This window comes from Hemiscyllium ocellatum, chromosome 24 (assembly GCF_020745735.1).
Source record: "Hemiscyllium ocellatum isolate sHemOce1 chromosome 24, sHemOce1.pat.X.cur, whole genome shotgun sequence".
Classification (NCBI taxonomy): Eukaryota; Metazoa; Chordata; class Chondrichthyes; order Orectolobiformes; family Hemiscylliidae; genus Hemiscyllium; species Hemiscyllium ocellatum.
Window position 1 is genome coordinate 27,453,395 of NC_083424.1, and position 26,519 is coordinate 27,479,913.

The window sequence follows — 26,519 nt, forward strand, 5'->3', positions numbered from 1 at the left end:
AAAGGGGGTTTACTGGGGCGTTTAATCCTGATGACGTTCCCTGCCTTGTAAGGACAGGGATGTCATACCATGTCATCAACAATGTGTTATTGTGTTCCCTGAAGTCTGACTTTTCGCTTTATACTCAGGTGAGAGTCTGTTTGGGAACATTGCCGATCGTAATGTGTCAGTTCCAGGAAGAGGCGTACAGCTCGGAATCCCACACCCGACCTTTTAATGTTCTTTTGCTTCGCTGAGAGAACTCTGAAAAGTAACTTGATGCCATTAATATATCGGGAAAAAATATATAGGTGCATTGAATGTGTATTAAGCGGCTGCAGGGGCCGGTTAAACTGCAGGGGGCGGCCAATGCGAAGAGATGGCTGAGACAAAGCGGGACTTGGTTGGAGGGAGCACGTGTGGCGCGCATGGACTTGAGGAAGTGGGCACTCAGAGTGGCGGGGGGGAGGTAGCGTGTCAGGAGCCGGATAAGTAGTGCGGGACTCGGCGCGGGTATCCCTCCGCCAGGCGGTGACGCCATTTTTTTGTGTGGATTTTTTTTAAAAAGAGAGCGAGAGCTCGGGAGGAGAAAGGAAGCGAAGAGCGAGCGGCCAGAGACTGAGATAGAGGCGGTAAATCTACTCATCATACCCCCCCCCCCCCCCCAACCCCTACTCCCCCTCCCCTCCGGAATCACTACCGTGAGCCATGGCGGATATAGACAAGCTGAATATAGATAGTATTATTCAGAGGTTGTTGGAAGGTGAGTGCCGCGGGTGGCCGTTAGTTTGGGGGGGGATGGAACGTGAGGGAGGGTTGTGTCTGAACATTCACCCCCCCCCCCCTCAATCCGACCATGTTTCCTGTCCGTTGTTAGTCCCTCCCTCCATTACCGGTATTCGGCCCGTTCTTCTCCTCCGGCGCCTGCCCCCATGCCGAGTTACTGACACAAACCCACCCCCCACCCCCTTCAATCAGAGCCGCTTACAGCCTCCAACCCCCTCTTCTTTACCCCCCCATCCCATTCCGCCCCCCATCCCTCACAAGGACTGGATCACCCCCCCCCCCCCCCCCGTCCCAGATCTCCCTCCTTCCTCCCCCCCCGTCCCAGATCTCCCTCCTTCCCCCCCCCGTCCCAGATCTCCCTCCTTCCTCCCCCCCCCGTCCCAGATCTCCCTCCTTCCTCCCCCCCCGTCCCAGATCTCCCTCCTTCCTCCCCCCCCGTCCCAGATCTCCCTCCTTCCTCCCCCCCCCGTCCCAGATCTCCCTCCTTCCTCCCCCCCCGTCCCAGATCTCCCTCCTTCCTCCCCCCCCGTCCCAGATCTCCCTCCTTCCTCCCCCCCCGTCCCAGATCTCCCTCCTTCCTCCCCCCCCGTCCCAGATCTCCCTCCTTCCTCCCCCCCCGTCCCAGATCTCCCTCCTTCCTCCCCCCCCGTCCCAGATCTCCCTCCTTCCCCCCCCCGTCCCAGATCTCCCTCCTTCCCCCCCCCCCGTCCCAGATCTCCCTCCTTCCCCCCCCCCGTCCCAGATCTCCCTCCTTCCTCCCCCCCCCCCCGTCCCAGATCTCCCTCCTTCCTCCCCCCCCCCCCCCGTCCCAGATCTCCCTCCTTCCCCCCCCCCGGCCCAGATCTCCCTCCTGCCCCCCCCCGTCCCCCCCTGCCCCGTCCCCCCCTTTCCCCGCCCCCCCCGTCCCAGATCTCGATCGCCCCCGTCCCCGATCTTCAGCACCGACGTCCGCTTTACACTCCGGGAGGCCCGTGAATCGTTAACCGCGGCGATGCTGGGTCGTCTTCACCCCCTCTCTCTTTCCCCAGGGGGGAGCAGCCACCAGGATTTTTTTTGGGGGGTGGGGACGGAGAAGCCCCTTTCCCTCCCCAGCACCCCTCACCTATTTTTCCAGCTCTACCCCCCCCCCCCATGCCCCCGCTTCTTGTGCGCTCTCAAACCCTGATCTCTCTCCCTCCCTCCAATTAAGGAGCCCATATTTGGAGGGAGATATTCACCAACTAATCTTTCCCTGTGACTAAAGAGCACACAGAATTGCTTGAATCTTTGTATTTGAGGAAGACTATTAGTGACGTTGTCCGGGTACATCCTTCCAAACCAATGTGAACCACTATTAAAGTCACTAGGTTTCCTGAACAATACTCCTTCTTTAACCATTGCATTATTTTGCCATTTTTTACAGCTGAGATGTACATGCTTACAAACTGTGCAGGAATCATTGCAATGGAAATGTTTTGACTCTGAAGTCATCTTGACTCAAAACGTTAGCTTGCTCTCTTTCCATGGATGTTGCCTGATCTGCTTTGGTCTCTAGCATTTTTTGTTTTCAGTACAGATTCCAGTACTGAAATCTGCAGTAATTTGCTTATACATTCCTGCACAATAATGCATATGGTTGTTTATAAGTTAGGATATTTGTGATTGGAAGATGCTTTGTAAATACAAATCTCTTTGATTCAAAGAATAAGGGAGTTCTGGTGATGCGGCTGGTATTCATTCTTTCAATTGGTTGTTCTCTTACTACCCCACTTCTCTCCAGTTGCTTTACTGCTTTGTGTGGGATATTGCTGGATTTGCTGGTTTAAAATATCAGTTCAAACACACTTTCAAGTGATGAACTCAAATCTGATGAAAATTTGCATTGTGTAATCTATTTTGTAGTCCAGCAGAATACTGAAGGAGAACTTTGAATCCTCTAAACATAAAATGTTAGCTTGCTTTCTCTCCATGGATGATGCCTTACCCGCTGTGATCTCCAGTTTTTTTTTGTCTTCAGTTCAGATTCCAGCATCTGCAGTAATTTACTGAATCTTTGGTACTGAAGGAGTACCATATTGCTTAATCTCTCTCCGGATAAGGCCCTTTGCAAGCTCGGGTTTATAGTGGATCACTTTGAAGCAGCGTAGAGGTTTCCTAAAGTCTAATGGAACTATCTTAACATAACCAGACGATCTGGTTACTTATCTCTAATGTTTTACCTACCTTGCCATGTGAAAATTGGTTGCAACCAATGAATTATTTTTGGACTGTAAAGTGATTAGATATCTTGAGACCCCAAAAATTATTATGAGTGAGAGCAGGGTTTTTTTTCAGTGTGGTTTACAGTATTGTACTTTGAGACATATTTTGGCAAAGTAGCCATTTAATAAAGCATTTATTTAATCATAGTAGTAAAATCTGAATGGTGCCACTCATATGGAAACCATCTTGAGGTATCTTAGAAGTGTTGAAAAGAAGATACTGACCCTGAGAGAGATGTGAAAGGAATTACAAATGCTTGACCTTTTTGAGAATAGGGTGAACTCTGGGAGGGAATTCTCAGGTAGGATCTAGATGACGAATGGCACAATACTCAATGGGGAAAAAAAGTGACTGGGAGTAAAAAGAGTTCAAACCTAGTTAAAGATACAGTATGCATGATTTTTACAAGGGAGTATGCATCAAAATAGGCCAAGTTTTTGTAGTAAAATAAATATCACCTCAGTGAAAGATTGACAGATCTGTCTTCAGTTTGCACACAAGCAACTACAATGCTGTTTATTATTTATCTGTTGCTATTAAATTTCCTAACTTTCTATATTTTGAGGAAAATCTAGTTACATGCATTAAATCATGGAAGAAATAATACAGCTGGTCAAAATTCTATTGGGGCCTGAGAAAATTGTTACAAAGATCTTCAGTTTGACCAGACAAGTTAAAATTGTTTTTTTTCCTCTCTGATGCTTAAATGGAGATGACTGCTTCATTCAGATGAAGCATTTGTAATCCACACTTACTCCAAGGTACGTGACAGCTGTTCATGCAAACATATAGGGGAGGTGATGGTTTTTTGACAATATGGTTTATTATATGGACTGTACTTGGAATGTTTCTCCTTTGTAAAATTACTTTGAGCAGTGCAGTGTTCAACTAACTGCAGCCCTGCAGTTAGTTGAACACTTTACTCTTCATTATATGTTATAAATCTGAGAGAGGTACGCAGTTGAAAATATTTGTACATCTAGCCTAATTTTTTAAAAAGGCCCCATAGGTATTGTTGGCATTTCAGTGAATGTTATTGCAATCCAGTTTTTGGTGAGTTTATCCATGTATAGGTCGATACTTTGTGCTTGAAAGAGACCAATAAGGGTTCTATTTATTTACCTAAACCTAACTGAATGCTTTATTTTTGTTCCTATGTCTTCTGATCTTACTGTTGGGACACTTTTTGTGGAGTGCTGACGAAACTCCACGATCTTTGAGCTGACGTTCTATTTGCTTTTAATTTGTACCAGTGTTTAGAATAGAGATTGGTCAGACAAAGTTTTTTACACTACTTTTGTTGCATTAGCATTTCCCCAATAATATAATGTGCATCCTTCAGATCAGAGAATGCTGATCGTTTGCAACACCAGGTCTGACTTTAGCAGAATAGTGATCCAATTTTGGATTAGAAGATTATCTTTTCAGTCCAGGTGTGAATTTTGTTTTCATCCCAGGACAACATTCTGGTCTACCTTGTACCTCAAAAGTTGTAACTTTCGAAAACTGGCCAGTTATGCAGTATCACTGAGAATCTAGTTGCAGCTTCATAAATCATGTGTTAATTGAAAATAAGCCATATTCTGTTGCCAATAATGTAATCCCCTCAACTTGATGGTTTCTTTTTTATTTGGGGGATCGATCTTTTTCCATGTATTAAAATATCCCTAAAGTATGGTTATGCCTTCTGCACTCTTAATCCTGTAATTTACTCAAATATGTTGACAGCTGTTTTACAAACTGAGTTCTGGTTCAAAAGATAAATTATTCACAGCAAGGACTAAATTCAATTTTTATTGTTAGTTGAGCAAACTACTACTAATGCATGTCCTGATTATTGAAATACAAAGCTATACAACAGTGTATAGATTACACCATATTGCAGATTAAAATGGCCTTGCATACTCTTTACAACAACGTTAAATTATATTACAAAATCTGTCTACTTGTATGTATTGTGATTGAGTAATATTGCTTTGCTGTTTCTGTAGCTTGACAGAATAGTGCTTAATCCAGTATCTATTGTTTAAAATGTGCATCCTTTTCATCGTATTCCTTCAAAGAAGCTATGTTTGTATCTCTCCCCACTCTAGAAATACTCTTTGGGTCTCATGTTTCATTCTTCATTTCTATACCAGATGATCTCTATTTTATGTCAACATTCAATTGGAATGGATAATTCTTAGAATTTGACTTGGGTGGGGCAAGGCATGGTGGATGGTGGGGGGGGTGTTAGGGAGGTGAAAGGCACAAGAATCTGCAGTTTAAAACAAAATAAGTTTTGGTTCAAACCCCAATGTAATTGCAACTTTCAAATGAAATTGAATAAACACCTGAAGTAGAAAACATTTTTGAGGGCTGAGGGAAAGGTTGGGCCCTTGGGTTTGTCAGAATTTTTCTGTCAGAACTGGCTCAAATGATAGGCTGCATATTCTTCTGCTTGTAACTATTCTATGATTCTGTACCAAGTTGACAGCCGTAATCAGAGCAATTTGTGCTGTTGATCACTTTCTAGCACTTGGGTTGTGATGGAAGTTGTTGGTCTACATTGATAAGTATCTAATACTTAAGTTTCAGTGTGTTACTTCATTTGCTGGGTCAGTTAATGAGATGGTTTATAGTGAAAAGCATCAGAAATAGTTGCACATGTTTAGTCAGCCCACTTTGCAGATACCATTACATTCCCAAATGCTCATGCCTTTTTCATTGGTAGCAGGATCTGTCAAAAACTTTATCCTATCAGTTACTGTCTATCTCCAGATTTGTCAAGATTTTGAATACTGCCACCACGATGCTAGGTCTAGTGTTAAGGCTTTGTGCAAGGTGTTTCTGCACAACCCACGTTTATCAATTGGTAAAATACTATTATTATTGATTTTGGCTGAATCTTATCACTACATTACATTAGTATTGCAATTTATTTTGTTGAAATTTGAGAATATTTTTGAAACTTCCTAATTTTAATATCTTTTACTGAATCAACAGAAACATGTTTTGCAGAGAGCAGTTGCTAAAAAGTGAACTAAATACAAGAACTCGTGAAAGACTGCCATTGACTTAAAAATGTGAAACTGAACTTCAGTCTGTATCAAGCTAATTTATTATTATGCATATAGTGAACTGATACTACCATTGTGTGTGTGCAGGAAGTTCTCCCCCTAGTGCTGCTATCCTTGCCTGATGTCCCCACACGTGTGCTTCCCAGCAGGAAATCCTATCTGGAAGCCAAAAATGAGGATGTTCGCAATTGAAAATGTCTCTATCCACAGTATTGATATCTGTAATATGATGGCTTCCTGACCGATGGACATGAAGTTATTTACAGTTCTGCTTTTCTAGATGAAATCTGTCAATTTGCAGCAGACTCTTCAATCTGATAACATCTTGCTCTGTTACTCAGCTACTCAATTCCTTACCATTAGATTGGTGAGAGTTTAGATTAAAAAATAAATTGACTATAATTTAACTGGCTGCTATAGAATTGCTGATTTTAGACATTATAAAAACATGCCAAAAGGGAAACCAGATGCGAGTTTGGAGATTACTTTTGTGAATTTTTATTTGTGGTTGGCTTAAACAACTAGCCTGGATTCGGGGATCCACTCTACTGGTTGACGGTGAAGTGTCGTTGAAAATAAATGGTACTTTATCATAAGGAAATGCTTAAGATACCCAAGTGCAAAAATCCACAGATTTGAAAAGCTGAAGTTAATTTTAGATTTGAACGTGCAAAGGAATCTTGGAAATTTGGCTGCTCTGAGCTGTTTTGCGGCTGGTGAGTGCGCAGTGCACTCCCCTGGGGAAAGAGACACAACTCCAGGAATTTAGCATTTACCAATTTGCTTTGAAATATGGTACAAAAGCCTGAATTTCCAGTATTTGGGAGGAAGTAACATGGGATGTGGGACAATCAACAAAATTTATGGGATGATCATGGGGCAGGTGATCATTCTTTGTGAAATAATAGTTACATAGCAGACCCGGTTAGGAGGTATGAATCCTGAAGATGTGAAGATCCAACCACTTGAGCTGTAGTGTTGGAACGTATTTTTAATGAGTGCAGTTTGTGGGGGAAAAAAAAGCAACTCTAACTTATTGTAATTAGATTTGAGGGGGTCAATTCAGAACAGAAATGCAGAGACATTTCTTCAGCCAGAGAGTGGTGGGCCGTGGAATTCATTGCCACGGAGTGCAGTGGAGGCTGGGACGCTAAATGTCTTCAAGGCAGAGATTGATAAATTCTTGTTGTCACAAGGAATTAAGGGCTACGGGGAGAATGCGGGTAAGTGGCGTTGAAATGCCCATCAGCCATGATTGAATGGCGGAGGGGACTCGATGGGCTGAATGGCCTTCCACTCCTATGTCTTATGGGGTTAATCAAACTATCTTTGGTCCCTTGTGTGCATAATGAAGCCTGTATCCCTTCACTTTATTACATGTTAAATGTCCCTGGTAAATAGTTGGAGTGAGAAGGGCTTGATTTTTATGAAAATGATTATGGTTTGCTTCAGAGATATCCAAAGTCCCTCTGAAGAATAAATGACATGAAAGGAACTGTAAAGTTTGTCTACTGTCAACTTTCCTTTTACAAATGTCAAATGTATAAAAATCACCAAAATGAACAATCCTCTTATTCATTTGTAAACTATATTGCAAATATATTTCATACCCATCTGGATAAAATAGCCCTTGCCAGAGGTGCTATTGCATCCTGCTGTTAAACTACAGAAAGTCTGCTCTCACACTTGATCTGCAAGATAATCTGGATAGGAGAAGGCATGCATGTCCAACTTGTTGGATTGAGGAGTACAAACCACCCCAGCCCATCTTCAGTGCTGGATTTCTGGATCCCAGATAGTCAATCAAATCTTCTAACCATGGTTAATAAAATGGTAATCTGACAAGTCTTCCTTAGTCATGAGTGCAACATTGTCTGATACCAGATATGTGAAGTTCAATGGTGAATGATTTGTGATCTGCATTTTTCAAGTTTAATATCACAGGTGCATACTTTGTATTCTTGAGCTGACAGAAGGGTATTTTGTCCCCACCATTGACATCCTGCACCTTGAGTGTAATTTTTTTTTTTGGCTTCTGTCTTGTCCTTTTACTTTGGGAATTTAATGTCATTTGCAAACCTTATCATCTTAGGCAGGACAAGAATTGATGGGACTGAGATCCACAGCATTAGTTCTATTTGGGACTCGTAGACAAACATGTCTCGTTAGTAAATAACGCATCAGGCAGCCATTTGTAAATACTTCTACGTGGATATCTGAGCAAGTTAAAATTAAAAATATTATCTCACACCCCTCTGGAGCATGTGGACCCTTAACCTTGATTTCCTGGCTCAGAGGTACAACAAGAACCTTGAAAATGCATATGAAAAAACATGTATACATTAATCACCTGCAAGTCTTTATTAGCTGACATTGACAATAGCACTGCTGGGTCTGCTTTTTTTTTTGGGTCTATATATTCAGACTTCCTTTTTTTAAAAATATGAATATTTCCATTCCTGATCCAAACCAGTGATTTCTGTGCATGTTAATCATGGTCTAGGCTGCCATCACTCTTTCTGCATTGGAGAGGTTTGCCCTTTTTTTATTTTCCTGGTTGTCTAAATCTGCTTGTCTCTTTTATTGCTTCCACGAAGTCTCTCTCTGTATAAAAATAAGTGTAATATCTAGCTTTGTGTGTTTTTTTTAACATTAGAGGCTTAGTAGATTTTTTTAAAGATTAGAATCTTTTTTAAGCATTTCTTCCCAGGAGCAAAAAATTATTGTTACACCAAGTCATTTTGTGATTTTAATTCACAATTTAGTTCAGATCTTGGCTGATTATTACATCCAAATCCATTTTTAGCTTTGTTCTAAATAAATTCTTTTACACAGTACAGAAACAGCTATTCAACCTAAACCTTTTATATTCTGCCACTGACCTCCCATCTTTCCTCACCAATCAGTATACCTGTCTATCCCCTTCACCTTTTGCATGCTTACCTAACTCTCCTTTAAAGACATCTTGTTTGTTTTTTAGAAGTCCTAATGTCTTGTCATTCTTTGGATAAGTAGTCCCTTTTGGACTCCCTATTTGATTTCTTGGTGGCAATTTTGTATTGATACTTCATAAGCAAAGCCAGGCTACCTCCTTAATCATGTAGTTTGACAAAGACAAACATTTAAAGAATGCAAGGCAGAACTGTAACAACTGTTCATTTGTCTGGTGCAAGCACAAAATGGGGAAAAATGGCTCGACCATGGCTAATGAGGTCAATTAGGGATGATTTAGATCCGAGGAAGGGGCATACAAATGCTAAAACAGCAGTAGACCTGAGGTTTGACAGCAGTTTAGATTTCAGGAAAAGGCAACAGGTTGAATATCTATTGGATCAGTGGTGCTGGAAGAGCACAGCAGTTCAGGCAGCATCCAACGAGCAGCGAAATCGACATTTCGGGCAAAAGCCCTATCTATTGTGTAATTTAAACTGCCTCTTATTCCTTTGTGTCTTAATATGCAATACAGTTTATTCAATAACAGTATGAAGATGTGAATCTCGGCCACCTTTTTAGTATCCACCTGAAATAGGAAAGTGGAAGACTTGGGGTTTAATTGTAATTGCTGCTTAGTGGAAATCAGAAAGCTAAGTATAGAAAATAAATGGCCTTTTAAAGGTAGTGCATTTGTCTTAGTTGATGCTTTCATACAAAATCAAGTTTTAAGCTGATTTTTGCATTTCTTGACCTTTCTTGTTCCATGCATGTACAGTAAATACTCCATAATAGTTGTTTGTATTTTGAAGGAATGAGGACATCGCAAAAATCGTACTGATCTGTTTTAGAATATGAATAACACTGGGGATTGCATGAAATCTTCCAGCTGTAAACTTCATGGCTTGCATTTTTCTGTGATTCAAGTAGTTAACTACTTTCACAATAACACACTCCTCATTAGTTATTGTTTGATCTTACTAAGTTATGTCTTGTGACTTGGATAATCTGTGCACGGTTGCTCCTATCTAAATCTTTATAACGTGTTTGATTATTTTGCAAATTTGGCTTTTAGGTTTTTAAATATAAATTTTGATCCTCAACTTTTTTTATTTAAAAATGTGTTCTTTCTCATGAGCTTAGTGAAGTCGTTGTGGAAGCTTTTGTTATGTTACAAAACTTTCTTTTAAAGCTGGCTTCAAGTTTTAATTTGTGTGGGCAATGAAAGTGATTATGACTATTCAATATGTTCACTTCAAAGATCATAGAATACCATTTTCCTTCTGTCTAGCTAATGGATGCGGGCTAGTGAAGTTAGTGTCGTGTAGCTGAAGTTCTGAGACAATTAATTCGATTTTTAGAATTTTGTCTGTGGTTCAAGACCATTTGAATGAATAAACTAGAAGCAAGAGTAGGCCACTCGCAGCTTGAGCCTGTTCTATCATTCAAAAAGATGGCTGATTACTTCACCGTCCTGCCCACCCACAATAACCTTTCACACTCTTGCTTATCAAGAAGCTATCTTAAAATTCAAAGACTCTGCTTCCTCCATTTGTTTTTTGAGGGCAAGCATTTCAAAAACATTCAATCCTCGAACAAATTTCATTTAATCTGTCATTAAGCTGGCAACCCCATATTTTTAAAACGCAGCTCTAGATTCTCCCACAAAAGGAAAAGTCCTTTGCATGTACACCCTGTCGAGACTCTTGTATTTTTTTTATTTCAAAAATATACTTTATTCATAAAATATGCATAGAATAATTTGATACACTGTACATTAGGTAATGCCATTCATATTTCCACATTTACATACACAGCTCCGAATTATCATTATTACATACAGATCAGTGCATTTGTCGAGACTCTTGTATGCTTCAGTTGAGTCTTCTGAGCTCTAGTGAAGCCAAGCCTATTGTCTTTTCTACGTAAGACAACCCACCTTTCCACGAGTTAGTCTAGTAAACCTCTAAACTACTTCTAATGCGTTTATATCTAAAATAAGGAGACTATCCAGTACACCATTATCTCAATGCTTCATAACTGGAGTATAATTTTTTTAGTTTTGTAACTAATTCTGCCTACAATAAATTATAATCTAATGGAATTTATTCACTAATTATTTGTTTAACTACACCTTTTTTATGCAATTCACATGAAGTCACTCAGATCTCTACAGATCAGTGATCTCTTTAATATTTCATGCTCTTAGATAATGTGCTGCTTTATTGTTGCAGCCAAATGGACAATTTAGATATTCCCATCTTGTATTCCATTTACCAGATAATTGTCCTATATCCCTTCATTGTCCCTAATGTTGTCTTCACAACTTACTTTGCAATTAACACTAAGAACTACAAATTTACTCTTTATCCTGTCATCCAAGACATTTTAATGTAAGTTGTAAAATGTTGAGGTCCCTTTTCTGGTTCCTGTGGCAAGATGTGCCAACCAAAAATGACAATTATATAAATACAAAATACCGTTGATGCTGGAAGTGTGAAACAAATAGAGAAATCAGGAGGTCTGGTAGCATTTGTGGAGAGAGAAAAAGTTAACACTTTGAGTCTAGTATTATTCTTGTCACAACTTCTTCAATACAACTTCAAAATCCAATTATGCCTAGTGCTTTCTGCTAGCTAGCCAGTCTTCTCTCCTTGCCAATTTATTGCTCCCTACATCATGAGGTTTTTACTTTCTCTATTAATCTTGCAAATGCCACCTTATCAACTGTCTAGAAATTCAAATACAGTACTGTCTAGATTTCAACCAGGAAAGGTGTATTGTTGATTTCAGTGTTGCAGTGTTTTATTTGACATTTTAATATGGGAGCTGCAATCACCCTACCCTTTATAGGTTTAGCAACCTAGTAAACTTCTCAAACTGCAAAAGGCAATACTGCATTTAAATCATACAGTACAAGTTTCCAAATTAACATAACAGCTGTCAATTGTTGCTTTTTCTTTATCAGTACGAGGTTCTAAACCAGGAAAAAATGTACAGCTCCAAGAGAATGAAATCAGAGGCCTGTGCCTCAAGTCTCGTGAAATCTTCCTTAGTCAACCTATTCTTCTGGAACTTGAAGCTCCATTAAAAATATGTGGTGAGTAGCTTTTTATAGTCAGTTATTGCCTTGATGTATGTTCACATGAAATGTTTGAATCTCAAAATGAAATTGTTTTTCTTGGGCTGAATATTTGGATTTTAGCTTTTACAAACACAAATTAAGAGCAGTAGTTGGCAACGTGTCTCTCTAAAGCTGGTCTATCATCCAGTAAGATTATGGCTGGTCTGATTATTCCATGTTCCCACCTATCCTATCCCTAATAACTTCTTGCCGCTTGCTTGTCAAAAAATGTGCCTCTGATTTTTTTGAGGAAGGAAACTCCAATCCAAAATATTTAAACACTCTATTTGAAGCAAGGTATTAATCTTGATTAGTTATTTTCACTTTGCTGTCTGTAAAATTTGATTTTTATCCATTGTGTCTACCATCCATTTAAAAGCAAAGTGACTTATGGAATGAAACCTGACTTCTCAATTTTTTTTTTACAAAAGCCACCTTTTCAGTTTTAGTTTAAATGTAGGGTGTGAGAATGAACTATTTGTGTAGATAATTTCTTAAGTACTACTCTAAATCTTTTTAAACAAATGAGAAGTTTATTCAAATCTCTTGTAGTATTATTTTAGATAGCAATTTCATCTGGAGTGTTCCAGCAGATGGGTTGCTGTACAAAATAGGATGGAAATTGTTTGCCCAATTCTACATAACATCAAGCAAGTGTCTTTGGGAAGACCCTTTATTCTAGAAATTTGAGAGCATAGCTTTGTCATGAATGGTATAGGATTGTCATCCATTTTATTTTAATAATTGCTGATAAAAATTACCACTGTATTAGTCTTGTCAGATGAGATGAAATGCAGATTCCAATATGTATGTGCTTAGTGTTACAGTAAGGCTAGGCACAAAATACAATGACTTAGTTAGAAATTTTAATAGCTTTACCCCATAGTGCACACAGGAAATTGTGGGTTTTGCTTCTGCTACTGTTGTACAGAATTATGTGCTTTTAATTTAGACCTAGTGCATAATGGTTGAGCACTTGAACGGGAAGTCATACACATCAGTTGCGCTGCTTCTCCACCCCCTGCCCCATTTGAACACTCACCAGTACATGTCCACATCCCATTCAGCCACTGCCCCTGTCTGTCTGTTTACTGAGTGTTCTAAATTTTATCCAGCTGCTGCTAACTGTGTCTGTCCCAAGTTTCACTCTATTACTGCTTAATGTACCTTTTAGTAAATTATTCTGATTAAAATCTTTCTTTTTTTTTCTCTCCTTCCCCCAACTTCTCCCTAACTAGGTGATATTCATGGCCAGTATTACGATTTACTTCGGTTGTTTGAATATGGAGGATTCCCACCGGAGAGCAACTATCTCTTTCTGGGAGATTATGTGGACAGGGGAAAACAGTCTCTGGAAACTATCTGTCTGTTGTTGGCATACAAAATTAAATATCCGGAGAATTTTTTCCTTCTGCGTGGAAACCATGAATGTGCCAGTATAAACAGAATATATGGATTCTATGATGAATGTAAGGAAACATTGCCTAGTTTACTATTGCCTAATCATAGTCAATTCTGCATGGTAGGTTTTTTTACGATTCTAATCTACTGACTGTTTTGACAAGTTTGCTGAAGTCAGGCAATTGTGTGTGCGATTAAAGCTACTATCTCTAGTTCAGCTGCTACTTGCCTCAGCAATGCTTATAATGAAACTATATACTCCAGTGGGAAGTAAAAAAGACAACCCTTGTTACTTCTTTGATAATGCCTCTAGTTTGGAGGGTCACTGATTTAGTCACCTTTAGTTTATGCACTTTTTAAAAGCTTAATATGGCATTTTGTAGCTTTGTTCCCATTTAGTATTTGAAATGTGCAAACTTGAAAATATTACAGACTATAGTTTTATTGCTTATTATTTATTCTTCAATTTTAATATTAAAGCTCTATGTAAGTGAACAATGAGATGAAAAGAAATCTTTAAATATTTAGCTTTTCAACTCCAAACCGGCAAGGGATTAATTGTGTTTTACAATTGGTGTAGTAAGGAGTTATTTATCTATACTTAGTCAATTGTACCTTTGTAGCACTTTGGTTTCAAATTAATGCCTACAGTAGTAAAACACATTCCTTTTCCTGTTTCGTTCTTAAAAATTGATTTTGTTTGCATTATCATTCTTTGACTGATTCACCAAAGGAAGATAGGTGCCCAAGCGTTAAAGATACTAATCATGCAAACAAAAGAAGCCATTAAATATCTAAGCGTAGCTTCCAAAAAAAAGTTACATAAATCTATGTCCCAGATTTTAAACTTAGTATTCCTGTTCATTAGGTACCTACCTTTCTCCATGTCTGTCTTCTAGGTAAAAGGAGGTACAATATTAAATTGTGGAAGACTTTTACAGACTGTTTCAACTGCTTGCCTATTGCTGCCATTGTGGATGAAAAGATATTTTGCTGTCATGGAGGTGTGTATAATTTAATTTGAGTACAGGATGTTGCCTATGATTTTTTTTAAAGTAATTTTCTTAGTGTGTATTTGAATTATTGTGAATTTCTTTTTTGGTTAGTCCTTAGGCTTGTTCTTGGTTTGCTGAATGCCAATGTTTTAACTTGTACCTTTTTTTAAAAACTTCTCATTGTAACTGTACTGTTACAATATTTAGATATTGGAGCAGAGGATAATGAGTATTCAATAACTTAATTTTATTTTCTTAAATCAGGTTTGTCACCTGACCTTCAGTCCATGGAACAAATCAGACGGATCATGCGACCCACTGATGTGCCTGATCAAGGACTTCTCTGTGATCTCTTGTGGTCTGACCCAGACAAAGATGTATTGGGATGGGGTGAGAATGATCGAGGTGTCTCATTCACATTTGGAGCAGAAGTAGTTGCAAAATTCCTTCATAAACATGACCTGGATCTGATATGTAGAGCCCACCAGGTATAGTGTAACAGATTTATTTATTGCTTTTTTAAAAAAATGAGAAACTACTGAATTTCAGTTAACTCATCTCAAAATCCAATTGTTTACCTATTAAAAATATCACTCATTCTGACTTAATACAGCTTTGCTGTTTATTCACCAGTGTGTTCAAAATACAACTCCACAGTAATTGATACCTGAAATTTTCCCTAGCTTGCCAAACCTGTTTGTAATGCTCCCTCAACTGTTGTCATTTAGTTCGCTACTGTCATCTACAGTATGGTGTGAAAACTGTTACACTTTTTAAAACTTTATCTATTGCTTACATATTTAAATTGCTGGGTGGATGTGTGATTGGGAAAATTGATTATAATTTATTGTTTAATGTGGCATGGAATCAAGTGGGTTTTTCTTTATCAAATTACAACTTTTAAGGAAATAAAAGAATAATTTTATTCAATTTATTTAGTTTTGAGTTGTGTGCCCCTGAAGAGTTCAGATTGGTACAGTATCCTACAAACTGGTGCCTGGTTCTTTTTCAACATGCAGAATATAATCTTTCTATACATAATCAAGACAAGTAGTTATAATTAGTGTTGTGCATTGTGAAACTGAATACAGTGGATTCATTAAAGAAAAGTTTGAAATAATTTAAAAATAAATTAGACATTGAAAATAGGAGCAGGAGTAGGCAATTCCTTCACATGTGCTCGTCATTCAATATGATCGTGACTGATCATCCAACTCTGTACTCTGTTTTTGCGCTCTCCCCATGCACTTTGATCCCTTAAGCCCGACGAACAAAATCGGAACTCCTCCTCAAACATTCAATGCGTTGGTCTCAACCACTTTTTTTTTATGGTAGAGAATTTCACAGACTTGCCACTTTTAGGGTGAAGACGTTTTTTTCCTCCTCTGTCCTAAATGACCTACTCTGTATCCTTAGTAGGTCACTCTGTGACCTACTCTGTATCTACTCTCCAGTCATTGGGAACATCCTCCCTGCATTTACCCTGTTTAGTTTTAGAATTTTATGCATCTGGGAGATCCCCTTACATTCTTCTGAGCTCCAGTAAATATAGTCCTAACTGAGAGTCCCTCATCAGTCAGTCCTGCCATCTCTGGAATCAGTCTGTTAACTTTTGCTGCACTCCCTCCATAGCCAGAACATCCATCCTTGGATGAGGAGACCAAAACTGCACATAATACTCCAGGTTATTGGTCTCCCCATGGCTTTGTACAGTTGCAATGACATCCCTGCTCTTGTCAAATCCCCTAGCTATGTAGGTCAACATATCATTTGCTACCTTCACCTGTGTGTTTACTTTCAATAACTAATGTACAAGGTTAAAAATCATAACACCAGGTTATAGTCCAATAGATTAGTTTGGAAGTACCTAGCTTTCAGAGCACTGCTCCTTCATCAGGTAACTAGTGGGGGAGGATCATAAGACGCAGAATTGAAAGCAAAAGATTACTGTGTTTGTGCATTTAAAACAATATATTGAACAAACCTAGATTGCTGTTAAGTATTGCATCTTTTAGGATGGGTTGCACGTTTTGGTTCATTTAATATATAAATCCCAGAACTACTATTAAATTACATTCTCAATAACTTAAGGTTTTATTTTAAAAAGTGACATCTCGGCTCAGGCGATGTATTAAAGGTGTGAGGTTAGAGTCTGTATCCCAAAGTAGGGATTTATAAAATGTCACATGGATTTACTGCCTCCAGGGTATGTGCTTTTTGAGCAAAAATAGAATGTCTGCAAATGCAAATTCACCCCACAGATTTGTGTGAATGATGGCATAGTGTTGTGGGGTCATCTGTAGTGTGACATGAACCCAAGCGCTGTCTCTGTGTCTCCTCAGTTTATACTCCATCCATCCCCTCCCACTCATGTGCGTGCACACAGGTCTATGGGATGAATTTCCACTTACACAATTGTATTTGTAGGAATATTCTATTTTTTGTTCAAAGCACACAACCTGCAAGCAGTCAATCCATGTAATATCTAATAAATTCCTACTTTGGAAATAGAACCAGTCTGACTCAAGATTGGGATACAGCCAGACTCTAACTTCACACCTTTTAGTACATTGTCTGAGCTAAGATGTCACCTTTTTTTTTTAAATGAAGCTTAAGTTATCTCTAATGTGACTGGGAAAAAGTTCTGGGATTTACATATTAATGAACCGAAACTTGCAACCCATTCTAAAAGATGAAAGACTTAACAGCAATCCAGGCTTGTTCAATATATCGTTTTAATTGCATGAACTGTGATTTTCTGCTATAAATTCTATGCCTTAGTTACCTGACTAAGAAGCAGCGCTCTGAAAGCTAGTACTCCCAACTAAACCTGTTGAACTATAACCTGGTGTTGTGATTTTTAACTTTGTCCACCCTAGTCCAACAACAGCACTTCCATATCTGTATGTCCAAGGACATTCAATTCTCGTTGCACCTCCCTCTTTGCCATTCTGTCACCAGTCAGATAATCTGTTTTTGCTGTCAGTGGATAACAACATTTATCAGCATTTATACTTTTATCTACCATGCATTTACCCACTTGCTCAACTTGTCCAATTTGCATTGAAGTATCTTTGCATCCACATCACTGCTCAAACACTCACTCAGCTGTGTGTTGTCGAAGATATTATGTTTATTTCCCTCACTTAAATCATCAACATATATTATGAATAGTTGGGGTCATGCACTGATCCCTGTGATACTTTACTAGTTACTATCAGCTGCTGGGGAAAATTATCACTTATTCCGACTCTTTCCTGTCTACCAACCAGTTCCCGATCAATGTCACATACTAACCCAATCATTTGTACTTTAATTTTGCATTTGGATCTCTTATGTGGGATCTTCTCAATGCTTTTGAAAGTCTGAGTAAGCCATACCTACTGGCTTCCCCATATCAACTCTACTAGATACAGCCTCAAAATTCTAGTAGGCTTTTAGAATGTAATTTCTCTTCTGTAATTGCTGACTATCCAATTCTGTCACTGTTTTCCAGGACCCTTACTAAATCTTTTACAATAGACGAGCATTTTCTCTACTTCTGATGTCAAGTGGCCAGACGATAATTTATGTTTTTTAAATAGTAGAGTTACACTAGTCACCTACTGCAGAAACTTTCCCAGAGTCCATAGAAGCTTGAAAGATGACCACCAAATGCAACCAGTATTTTTAAGGCTACTTCCTTAAGTACACTGGGATGTAGATTATCAGGCTTCGGGGATTTATTGGTCTTTTTAATCTGATCAATTTCTCCACTAATACTGACTTTCTTCAGTTTCTTGCTCTCATTAGACTGTGTCCCAACATTTTTGGGACATTATTTGTATCCTCCTTTTTGTCAATATAGAACAAAAATATGTATTTAATGGTTTTATCATTTCTTTGTTACCCTTAACTAACTTTGTTAGGGATCTACATTAGTATTCACTAATCCGATTTGCATATGAGCTGACTTTCCAAAAGTTTCGATATATGCATTACCTGCAAGCTTACTCTCATGCGCTTTCTCTCCCCACCTCTTAATTCCTTTTGTCCTCCTTGTGAAATCTAAACTACTCCCAAACCTTTCTTTTTTTTGCCAATTTGTATTCCCCTTCCTTGTATCTAATACTATCCCTAATTTCCCTAGTTAGCCATGGTCGGGCCATCTTTCTGTTTTATTTTTGTGCCGGACAGGAATGAATAATTGTTGCAGTTCCTCCATGCATTCTTTAAATGTTTGTCATTGCCTATCCTCCACCACCTCTTTTATGTAACATTTCCCAATTTATCATAGCCAGCCCACGCGTCATACCATCATAACTTTAAAATTCAGGACACTAAATCTCAGAATCAATTACTTCACTCTCCATCTTAATAATGAATTCTTTAATATATATTATGGTCATCCTTCCCTAAAGTCCCCTCATTGCAATATTGTCAATTTTATTCCTTTCGCATTACATAACTGGATTAGTTGAACCAAAGGGTTTGTTTCCATGCTGTATGACTGCAATACTTAGTCTAGTAGAATGGCCTGTTCTGTAATTGGTTCCTCATCATATTGAGCCAGAAAATACTTCAGGAATTTCACCTCCTGCATTGTTTTTGATTTGACTTGCCCAATCTAAGTGCACATTAAAGCTGCCCATAATTAACAGCTATATTTATGTTTGCATCTCTAATTTACACCCAGATTGACAAGATTGTTAAGAAGGCATACTGTGTTTTGGCCTTTATTAGTAGAGGGATTGAATTCCGGAACCAGGAGGTTATGCTGCAGCTGTACAAAGCTCTGGTACGGCCACACTTGGAGTATTTTGTAGGGTTCTGGTCACCGTATTCTAAGAAGGATGTGGAAGCTTTGGAAAGGGTGCAGAGGAGATTTACTAGGATGTTGCCGGGTATGGAAGGAATGTCTTACGAGGAAAGGCTGAGGGCCTTGAGGCTGTTCTCATTAGAGAGAAGAAGGTTGAGAGGTGACTTAATAGAGACGTACAAGACAATCAGAGGATTAGATAGGGTGGCCAGAGAGAGCCTTTTTCCAAGTATGGGGACACCACTTTAAAGTGTGGGGAGATAGGTTTGAGACAGATGTCAGAGGTAGTTTCTTTACTCTGAGTAGAAAGGGTATGGAATGCTTTGCCTGCATCAGTAGTAGATTCGGCCAGTTTAAGTGCATTTAAGTCGACATTGGACAGTCACATGGAATAGTGTAGGTGGGATGGGCTTCAGATTAGTATGACAGGGCGGCACAACATCAAGGGCCGAAGGGCCTGTACTGCGCTGTAAAGTTCTGTGTTCTATGTTCTTTAATGCCTTCCCCCAACGTTACCACTACAACTCAGGGTGTATGTATACAACTGCCACTATCATTCTCTGCCTGTTTAATGTTTCTAAGCAGTACCTGCACTGCTTCCACTTCACCAGAGATAATATTGTTAATGTAGTCTCTAATCATCAGTGCTACTCTTTTTAGTCTTTGTGTTTCATAAAAATTGAATTCCTTTCCCAGTTCAGTTCCCATTCCTAATCGCCTTCTGACATGCCTCCAAAATCCCAACTATACCAGACAAGTTTAGATCTTTTATGTCAATAATTTATCCCCTTTGGTGCAAATGCTCCCTGCATTAAAATTTGTCATTTTTAACATTTAATCTCACTTGCATTATTTTGCACTGTGTGGCCCTGTTTGATTTTTGCTCTTGAATTCTCTGCGTATCACTTAATTCCCATACTAGGCTTTTTTTTATTTCCCTACTTTTCATCCCTTCTGTCTCTATGCATAGCTTCCCAGCCCCTCTAATTTTAGTTTAAATCCTCCCCAAACACTTTATCAAATAACCCTCTAGGATGTCCATTGCATTCCTACCCAAGTGCAACCCATCCAGTCTTTACTGCTCCCACCCGCCCCAGAACTGGTTCAATGTCTCTGGAATCTGAACCCTGTCTCATGTAACATCTTTCCATCCACATTCATCTGATATATCCTGCAATTTCCACACTGATTAGCATTTGGAATTGGGTGCAAACCTGAGATCATTACCTTTTTGAAGTCCTACTTTTTAACTTGCTTCCTAACTTATTATTCTCCTTTTTGGCACCAACAAAAGGTTAATATGTATGACTATATGCTGTTCACTACCATACTCCAGAATGTCCTGTAGCTGCTCTGCGACATCTTTTGACATGTGTTCAATATTGGAGTGAAAACATACGATGCCAGGAATACATGAAATCAGAATTGTCATTTAAGCTTGGTCTAAACCTTACTGAAACTCCCAGGCTTCTGTCTACATTTTTTTTCTTAGCATTGATTTGGATGGTGACTTTGAATTAGTTGGAACAAGTAATTTAATTATTTATTAAATACTAGTGTGGACACTTCTGTTTCATTTGACCAGTTGTATTAAAATTGCATAGTGCCATTTAAATCCCAGTTATTTGACTTAACAGTAACCATTAATAACATCTGTCCTGTGAATAATGTGTACAGCTGTGATCTGTATTAATTCATATTTCTGAAACAGGTTGTAGAAGATGGGTATGAATTCTTTGCCAAAAGACAGTTGGTGACTTTGTTCTCTGCACCCAATTATTGTGGGGAGTTTGATAATGCAGGTGCTATGATGAGTGTAGATGAAACCTTGATGTGTTCTTTTCAGGTAAGCTGGACCCTTTGGGTTTGTTACAAAATAGACTTTTGTTTTGTGCAGCAAACTTAATGCTGAGTGGATGTAATGGTTTGTTTCATTTTTCTAACTACATATTTGGAAGTTTTTGCCTGACATCAGGCCTCTTGATTGGTGAAGCCAAAGAGGTAAGCAGCCTGCTAATGGTCTTCACACCTCCAGGAACACTCTGAAGAGTTCAGAATTAATGCTCACAACTTTCTAAAAATTTGATAACATTGAGCTTTTGGGTTTTTGCACTATCTAATGGAAGCTGCAGTTGAGATGATTTTTTGCAAGTTTAATATGTGCAACAATCAGATTTTACTATTTGTTTAATATTCACAGTCCAATAAAAAGTGGCTGATGGTTTGAAGATTAACTTCACAACTGGGCACCTGGAGGTTCCATGTTCATTTCATGAACTAGTTTTTAAATGTTTAATCCTAATGAATATATTTCTGAAAGATCTAAAAAGTTTAAGCTGTATTATCATTAAAAAGTGGCCATTTAGTACAATTGTAATTGATCAGGGATATAATGTTTTTAAAAAGGACTCTGAAAAAAAATTGAAATGTTCACTTTCTTCGTATAGATTTTGAAACCAGCAGAGAAAAAGAAACCTAATGCAAGCCGACCTGTAACACCACCAAGAAGCATGATCACGAAACAGGCCAAGAAATAAAATCAGGAACTCTGGCATTGCCTGTTTTGGACTTGTATTATACCAGTTTGTCTCCATTTTTAACTTTTTTTTTCTTTTATGTAAAGTGTATCTGTCAGCTTGCTTGAATTAGATTACTATTTGTTGACTTGTGGTTTATCTGCTGTGATATACAGAAACATGGTTGCTGTTTCTGAACAGCAAACATGCCTTCTCCCCCACCCCTCAAGATGGAAGAATATAAAATAGTACTGTAGCTGTTTAATTTGCATCAGGCCTCCTGATTGTTAGCACCAGCTGCTAACAATGTGCTTGACTGCTGCTCCTCAGCAGGTTTCAATGTAGGTCAGGGGAGGGGGTTGGTGGGAAATAGAAACGACTTGTAGTTGACAGAATTTTGACATTTTGGTACAGTTCACAAAGTGATAAAAATGCCTTGTGATTTGTTTTTCTTTTTTTATTTTTTTAAGACCTAAAGTGGTGATGCTTGTGAGCTGGTAATTGACCTTTTGGTTGGGGGGGTTGGGGGGAAGAAAGAGTCTCATTGACTTGTAGGAAGTGATATACTGTTTTATAAAACTTCAAAACAATTTTGTACTTTTCTCATAAAATGTTTTTATTTAGAGGAATGCATCTGCTTTTTTCAAGTCTACATGTCTGTCGTGTAAGCAACTGTTGTATAGATGTCATGATTTTAGAAGAAGGATCTGCCCCTCCACTCTGCCAGCATCACAGAGAATGACGTAAATTTGATTAAGCACACTTCCTGTACTGTATATTTTAAATGATGAAATAAAGCCATTATTTTACATTTGGCATCTTTATTTGTTTTAAAGTTGTCAATATTAGGTTCCTTGTATAATGCCAAACAAATGGGTTAGTAAACACCTGGCAAAGATGGAGGAGAACAGATTGAGAAACAGCTAGCATAGATTATTGAACTTTAAAGTGTGTTTGTCATTCAGCCATTCTTGTTCTTTTGGGATTGGGAGGTTGTTTCCTCTCTTTCCATCTATTGACCCTGGTCTTGAGGACAAGCAAGCGACCTGTTCCTGGGATTCTGTCATTATGCAGTTGGCCAATTGGCTGAATGATAGTTTGTTTTTGGAGTGTTCAATGTGAACTTGCTCTGTTACCTCTCCCTGATTAAGGTTAAGAGCTTGTAGTTAGAATTCTAAATTTTTCTGGTTCTGTGCAAATAGACTTTTTTTTGCCATATCAGTTTGTCCAAGATCCCCACGAAAGGCTGTTGCACCAATTCTCTCCCCTTTTATACTACACTGTAACTTGTAGATGCTTCACTTTTGAAATTATTAATATTTGTAAGGTAAAAATGCTACTGTATCACTATTCTCCAGTGTCCCTGCTAATGGTCATGAAGGTGCAGCTTTATTTCCTCACCCCTGCCACTGTGCTGGGGAAGATCAAAATTGGGCACATCCATATGAGACTCCTGGTTTTTAGAGGGCATATTTTAAAATGGCAGATTTCTGGGCATGTTTGCATGCTGTGCTCTCAGCCAAGGAATTAACTGATTTCATGATCAAAAATGGGAACTAAAATAAAGCCTTTTTATAAATCTGGATTCTTGTGCATCTGTGTTATTTAGTTAACTTGGAAGTGAAGAAACTAGCACAATACATTATGTGCCTGAAATGACAAACTCCGGATTTTTCTCTTGGATAATTTTCATTGTCATCATCCAAACAGGTAGATTATGGAATACATTAAACAATTAACAACAGACTCAGCAAGATGGTGATTCTGTAGAACTCTGGACAGCTCTGCCTAACAGCCAAGACATACTGGTGTTTTTTGCCATTCCTAGTGGTAGAATTAGGAGTTTAAAACCTTACAGAACACATTTGTTAATATTTGGAAGTGGGAAAGATGCCAAAGGGAAAAGGAGTGAGCAAACAGCAGAGAGGACACTCCCCTGCAGCAGCAGGCATACTAAAGACAGCAGCCTCTCCTGGACACACACACACACACACACACACACACACACACTTCCTCCCCCCCGGACCTGACAGCAGCGATGGAGAGACTTGCCTTGAAAGGTGGTGCTGCGATTGAGGAGATCTGTGGGGAGATTTGAGCCTAGATCTAACCTATATATCCATACTGCAGAAGCGTGAGCAGGAGATCCAGGGCATTGGGGAGCGGCTGGAAGAGGTTGAGGGTCGAACTAAGGCTTTGGAAGCTGCAATGGAGTCCTCGTCCAGTTGGATCCAGGTGCTGGAGTGAGAGGTTCGGGCCTTGTGAGATCATATCGACGACCTCAAAAATAGAGGTCTGGAGAAATCTCCAAATTGTCGGGCTCCCTGAAGTGAGCAGTCAGTCAACTTCTTTGAAAGCTGGCGGCTGAAAGTTTTGGGCCTTCACATAGAGTCCAGTAAGCTGCAGATTGAGAGGGCTTATCGGATAACAATGCACAGGTCAGGGCTAGTTCAGCGCACCCGCCCAGTCCTAGTGCATTTCCACTCTCTCAAGAGCAAGCAAAAGTGATAGAAGCTTGTAGTTTACTGGGAAATGATCCGTAGGCGCTGCTGTACAAGGGTCAAAAATCATGCTTTTCCACCATTTCTCTGTAGTTTTAATTCAAAGTTAAAAAGAGGCTGAGGAACCTGGGCATCCAGTACTCTGTGAGGTACCCCGCAGTGCTCCATTTCAGCCACGAGGACTCAGTTTATATATTTGACTCAGCGGATAAAGCTTAAAAACTTTGTAGACACTGTAACTGTATTCTTCAGGCCAGTTGATCTATTTTAATGTTTGTTCTCTTTTCCTTCTTTCCCCATGTTTTCCCTTTTTTATTCCTTTTCTTTCTCCCTAATAATTTCTTTATTGGAAAGGGGGGGGGGGGGGGGGAAACCTTGGCATAAGTTGTTCCTTTTTTTTAAACAACTAGATTTTATAATGGGAAATTTTGTGGATGTTCTTTGTCTCCCTTTTTGTTTGTTCTGTTTCTCTTTTAGTCACAAGTAGGGGTGACATGAAGCCAGGGATGGATGCAATGGTCATCCTGACTTGATCTTTAAATCAACAGAAAAAAGACAATAATTTTTTCTGGCCTAAGGCTGGAGCACAGTCTGGGATCTCCAGAGATGGGAGGCTCTTCCAATTTCATGGCTGGGCTGAATATCTCATTAAGATGAATGTTCTTCCTTGTTTTGCTTTATCCCGTGCGTATGCTCCCTATAATGTTTCCCAGGTCAACGCTGCAGAAGCTTATGGAATGGTTTAGTTCCTTTGTCTGGTATTATGGTCGGCCCCTCAACTTACTAAATTGCATTTACTTCAAGGAGGGTTGGTTTCCCAGACATCAGGTGGTATCAGTTGAGTTCCCTGCTCATCCTTTGTCTGTGATTGGGTAGGTAACGATCAGAAATAAATATGGCTGGATATCGAGGCCTCCCAGGCAAAGTGCCCTCTTATTAACCTGTTGCTCATGGATGAGATGAGGACAGTTATGGATCACTGCCAGAACCCCATTTGTCGTTAGTGGAGGGCGATGTGTCAGAGTGAGGCTTGCTTATCCAAGACTTTGCTACTTATGCCTATAGTTGGTGTGCTAGGGTTCTGACTAAGGATGATGGACTCAGGGTTCAAACTATGGGCAGTGGGAGGAGTTTCTAGTTTGGGAAACTTGTTTGAGGGGGGGATGTTATGTCTTTTGAGCAACTGAGCAAATACAGGTTGCCCAGCAGAGATCTTTTCTGTGTTTTTTTTTCAGGTTAGGGATTTCATCTAGAGGAAGACTACGCTTCTCACTAAGCCCTATAACTTACAGAGAAGCTGTTGCTACATTCCACAAGCACCCTTTTGGTTAGTGCCCTCTATCACCAGGGCCTGGCAGGATATTAACTGGTTATGAGAAGTCTGGGATCAAGAACTAGGAATGGAGATCTTTTCTGAAACATGGGAGAATGTTCAAAAGATCTCAAATTGTAATAGGACGTGCACTTTGCAGTTTAAAGTTCTGCACAGGGTTCATCTGGCATCGGACCATCTGGCGAAGTTTTAAAAAGGGGCATCTTCAGTGTGCCCCAAATGTAAAATAAGTGTAGGTACTCTTACCCATTGCTTCTTGACATGCCACAGGCTCCGTGTTTATTGGAGCGCTGTGGCGGGAGAGATAGGGAAGGTATTGAGGATTGAAGTCAAAGTAGACCTGATATCTCACCTCTTAGGTCTACCGAATTTACCATCTTTAGACAGGCATGAGAAGAAGCTATTTAATATTCTTGCATAGTGTGCACAGAAGAATATTCTGATGAACTAGGTGTGTGAGAACCCACCGGGCTTGCTGGGATGGCAGAAATTAATAATGGAGCACACTCCCTGGCCTTTTGTTTTTACAAACATGGTACACCACACAACAGACCATTTTTAAAAGACATGGCAGCCCTACTTGAGTTATTTGGAAACCGATTTGTCAGTTGTCTTAACTAGAACGTTTGTTTAACCAGGATGGTTAGATTTGTCAAGCCCTGGGCCCTGGAGGGGGTCTCCTGAGTTAATACAGGTACACAATGCTCCTGTTCTTTTGGGAGTTTTGCACCAAGCATAGCTGTTCTGTATTTTTTTTTTGTTTTGCTTTTTTTGATCTTAGTTATTATTTATTGGTGTTGCTTTGCACCGTGTTAGGGTTTGTTTTGTATTATAGGGTAAGTTAGTGGATAGTTG

The 26,519-nt window shown here is 39.3% G+C and overlaps 1 protein-coding gene across 1 annotated transcript; it reads left to right on the forward strand.

The window, feature by feature from the left end:
- The first annotated feature begins 479 nt into the window (after positions 1–479).
- ppp1cc (protein phosphatase 1, catalytic subunit, gamma isozyme) lies at positions 480–22,639 on the forward strand. The gene is made up of 7 exons (XM_060843619.1): positions 480–742; positions 11,965–12,096; positions 13,359–13,589; positions 14,421–14,525; positions 14,781–15,004; positions 21,026–21,160; positions 21,762–22,639. The coding sequence occupies exons 1-7, from the start codon at positions 688–690 to the stop codon at positions 21,849–21,851; spliced, it is 972 nt and encodes a 323-aa protein (XP_060699602.1). The 5' UTR covers positions 480–687; the 3' UTR covers positions 21,852–22,639.
- Positions 22,640–26,519: the final 3,880 nt, after the last annotated feature.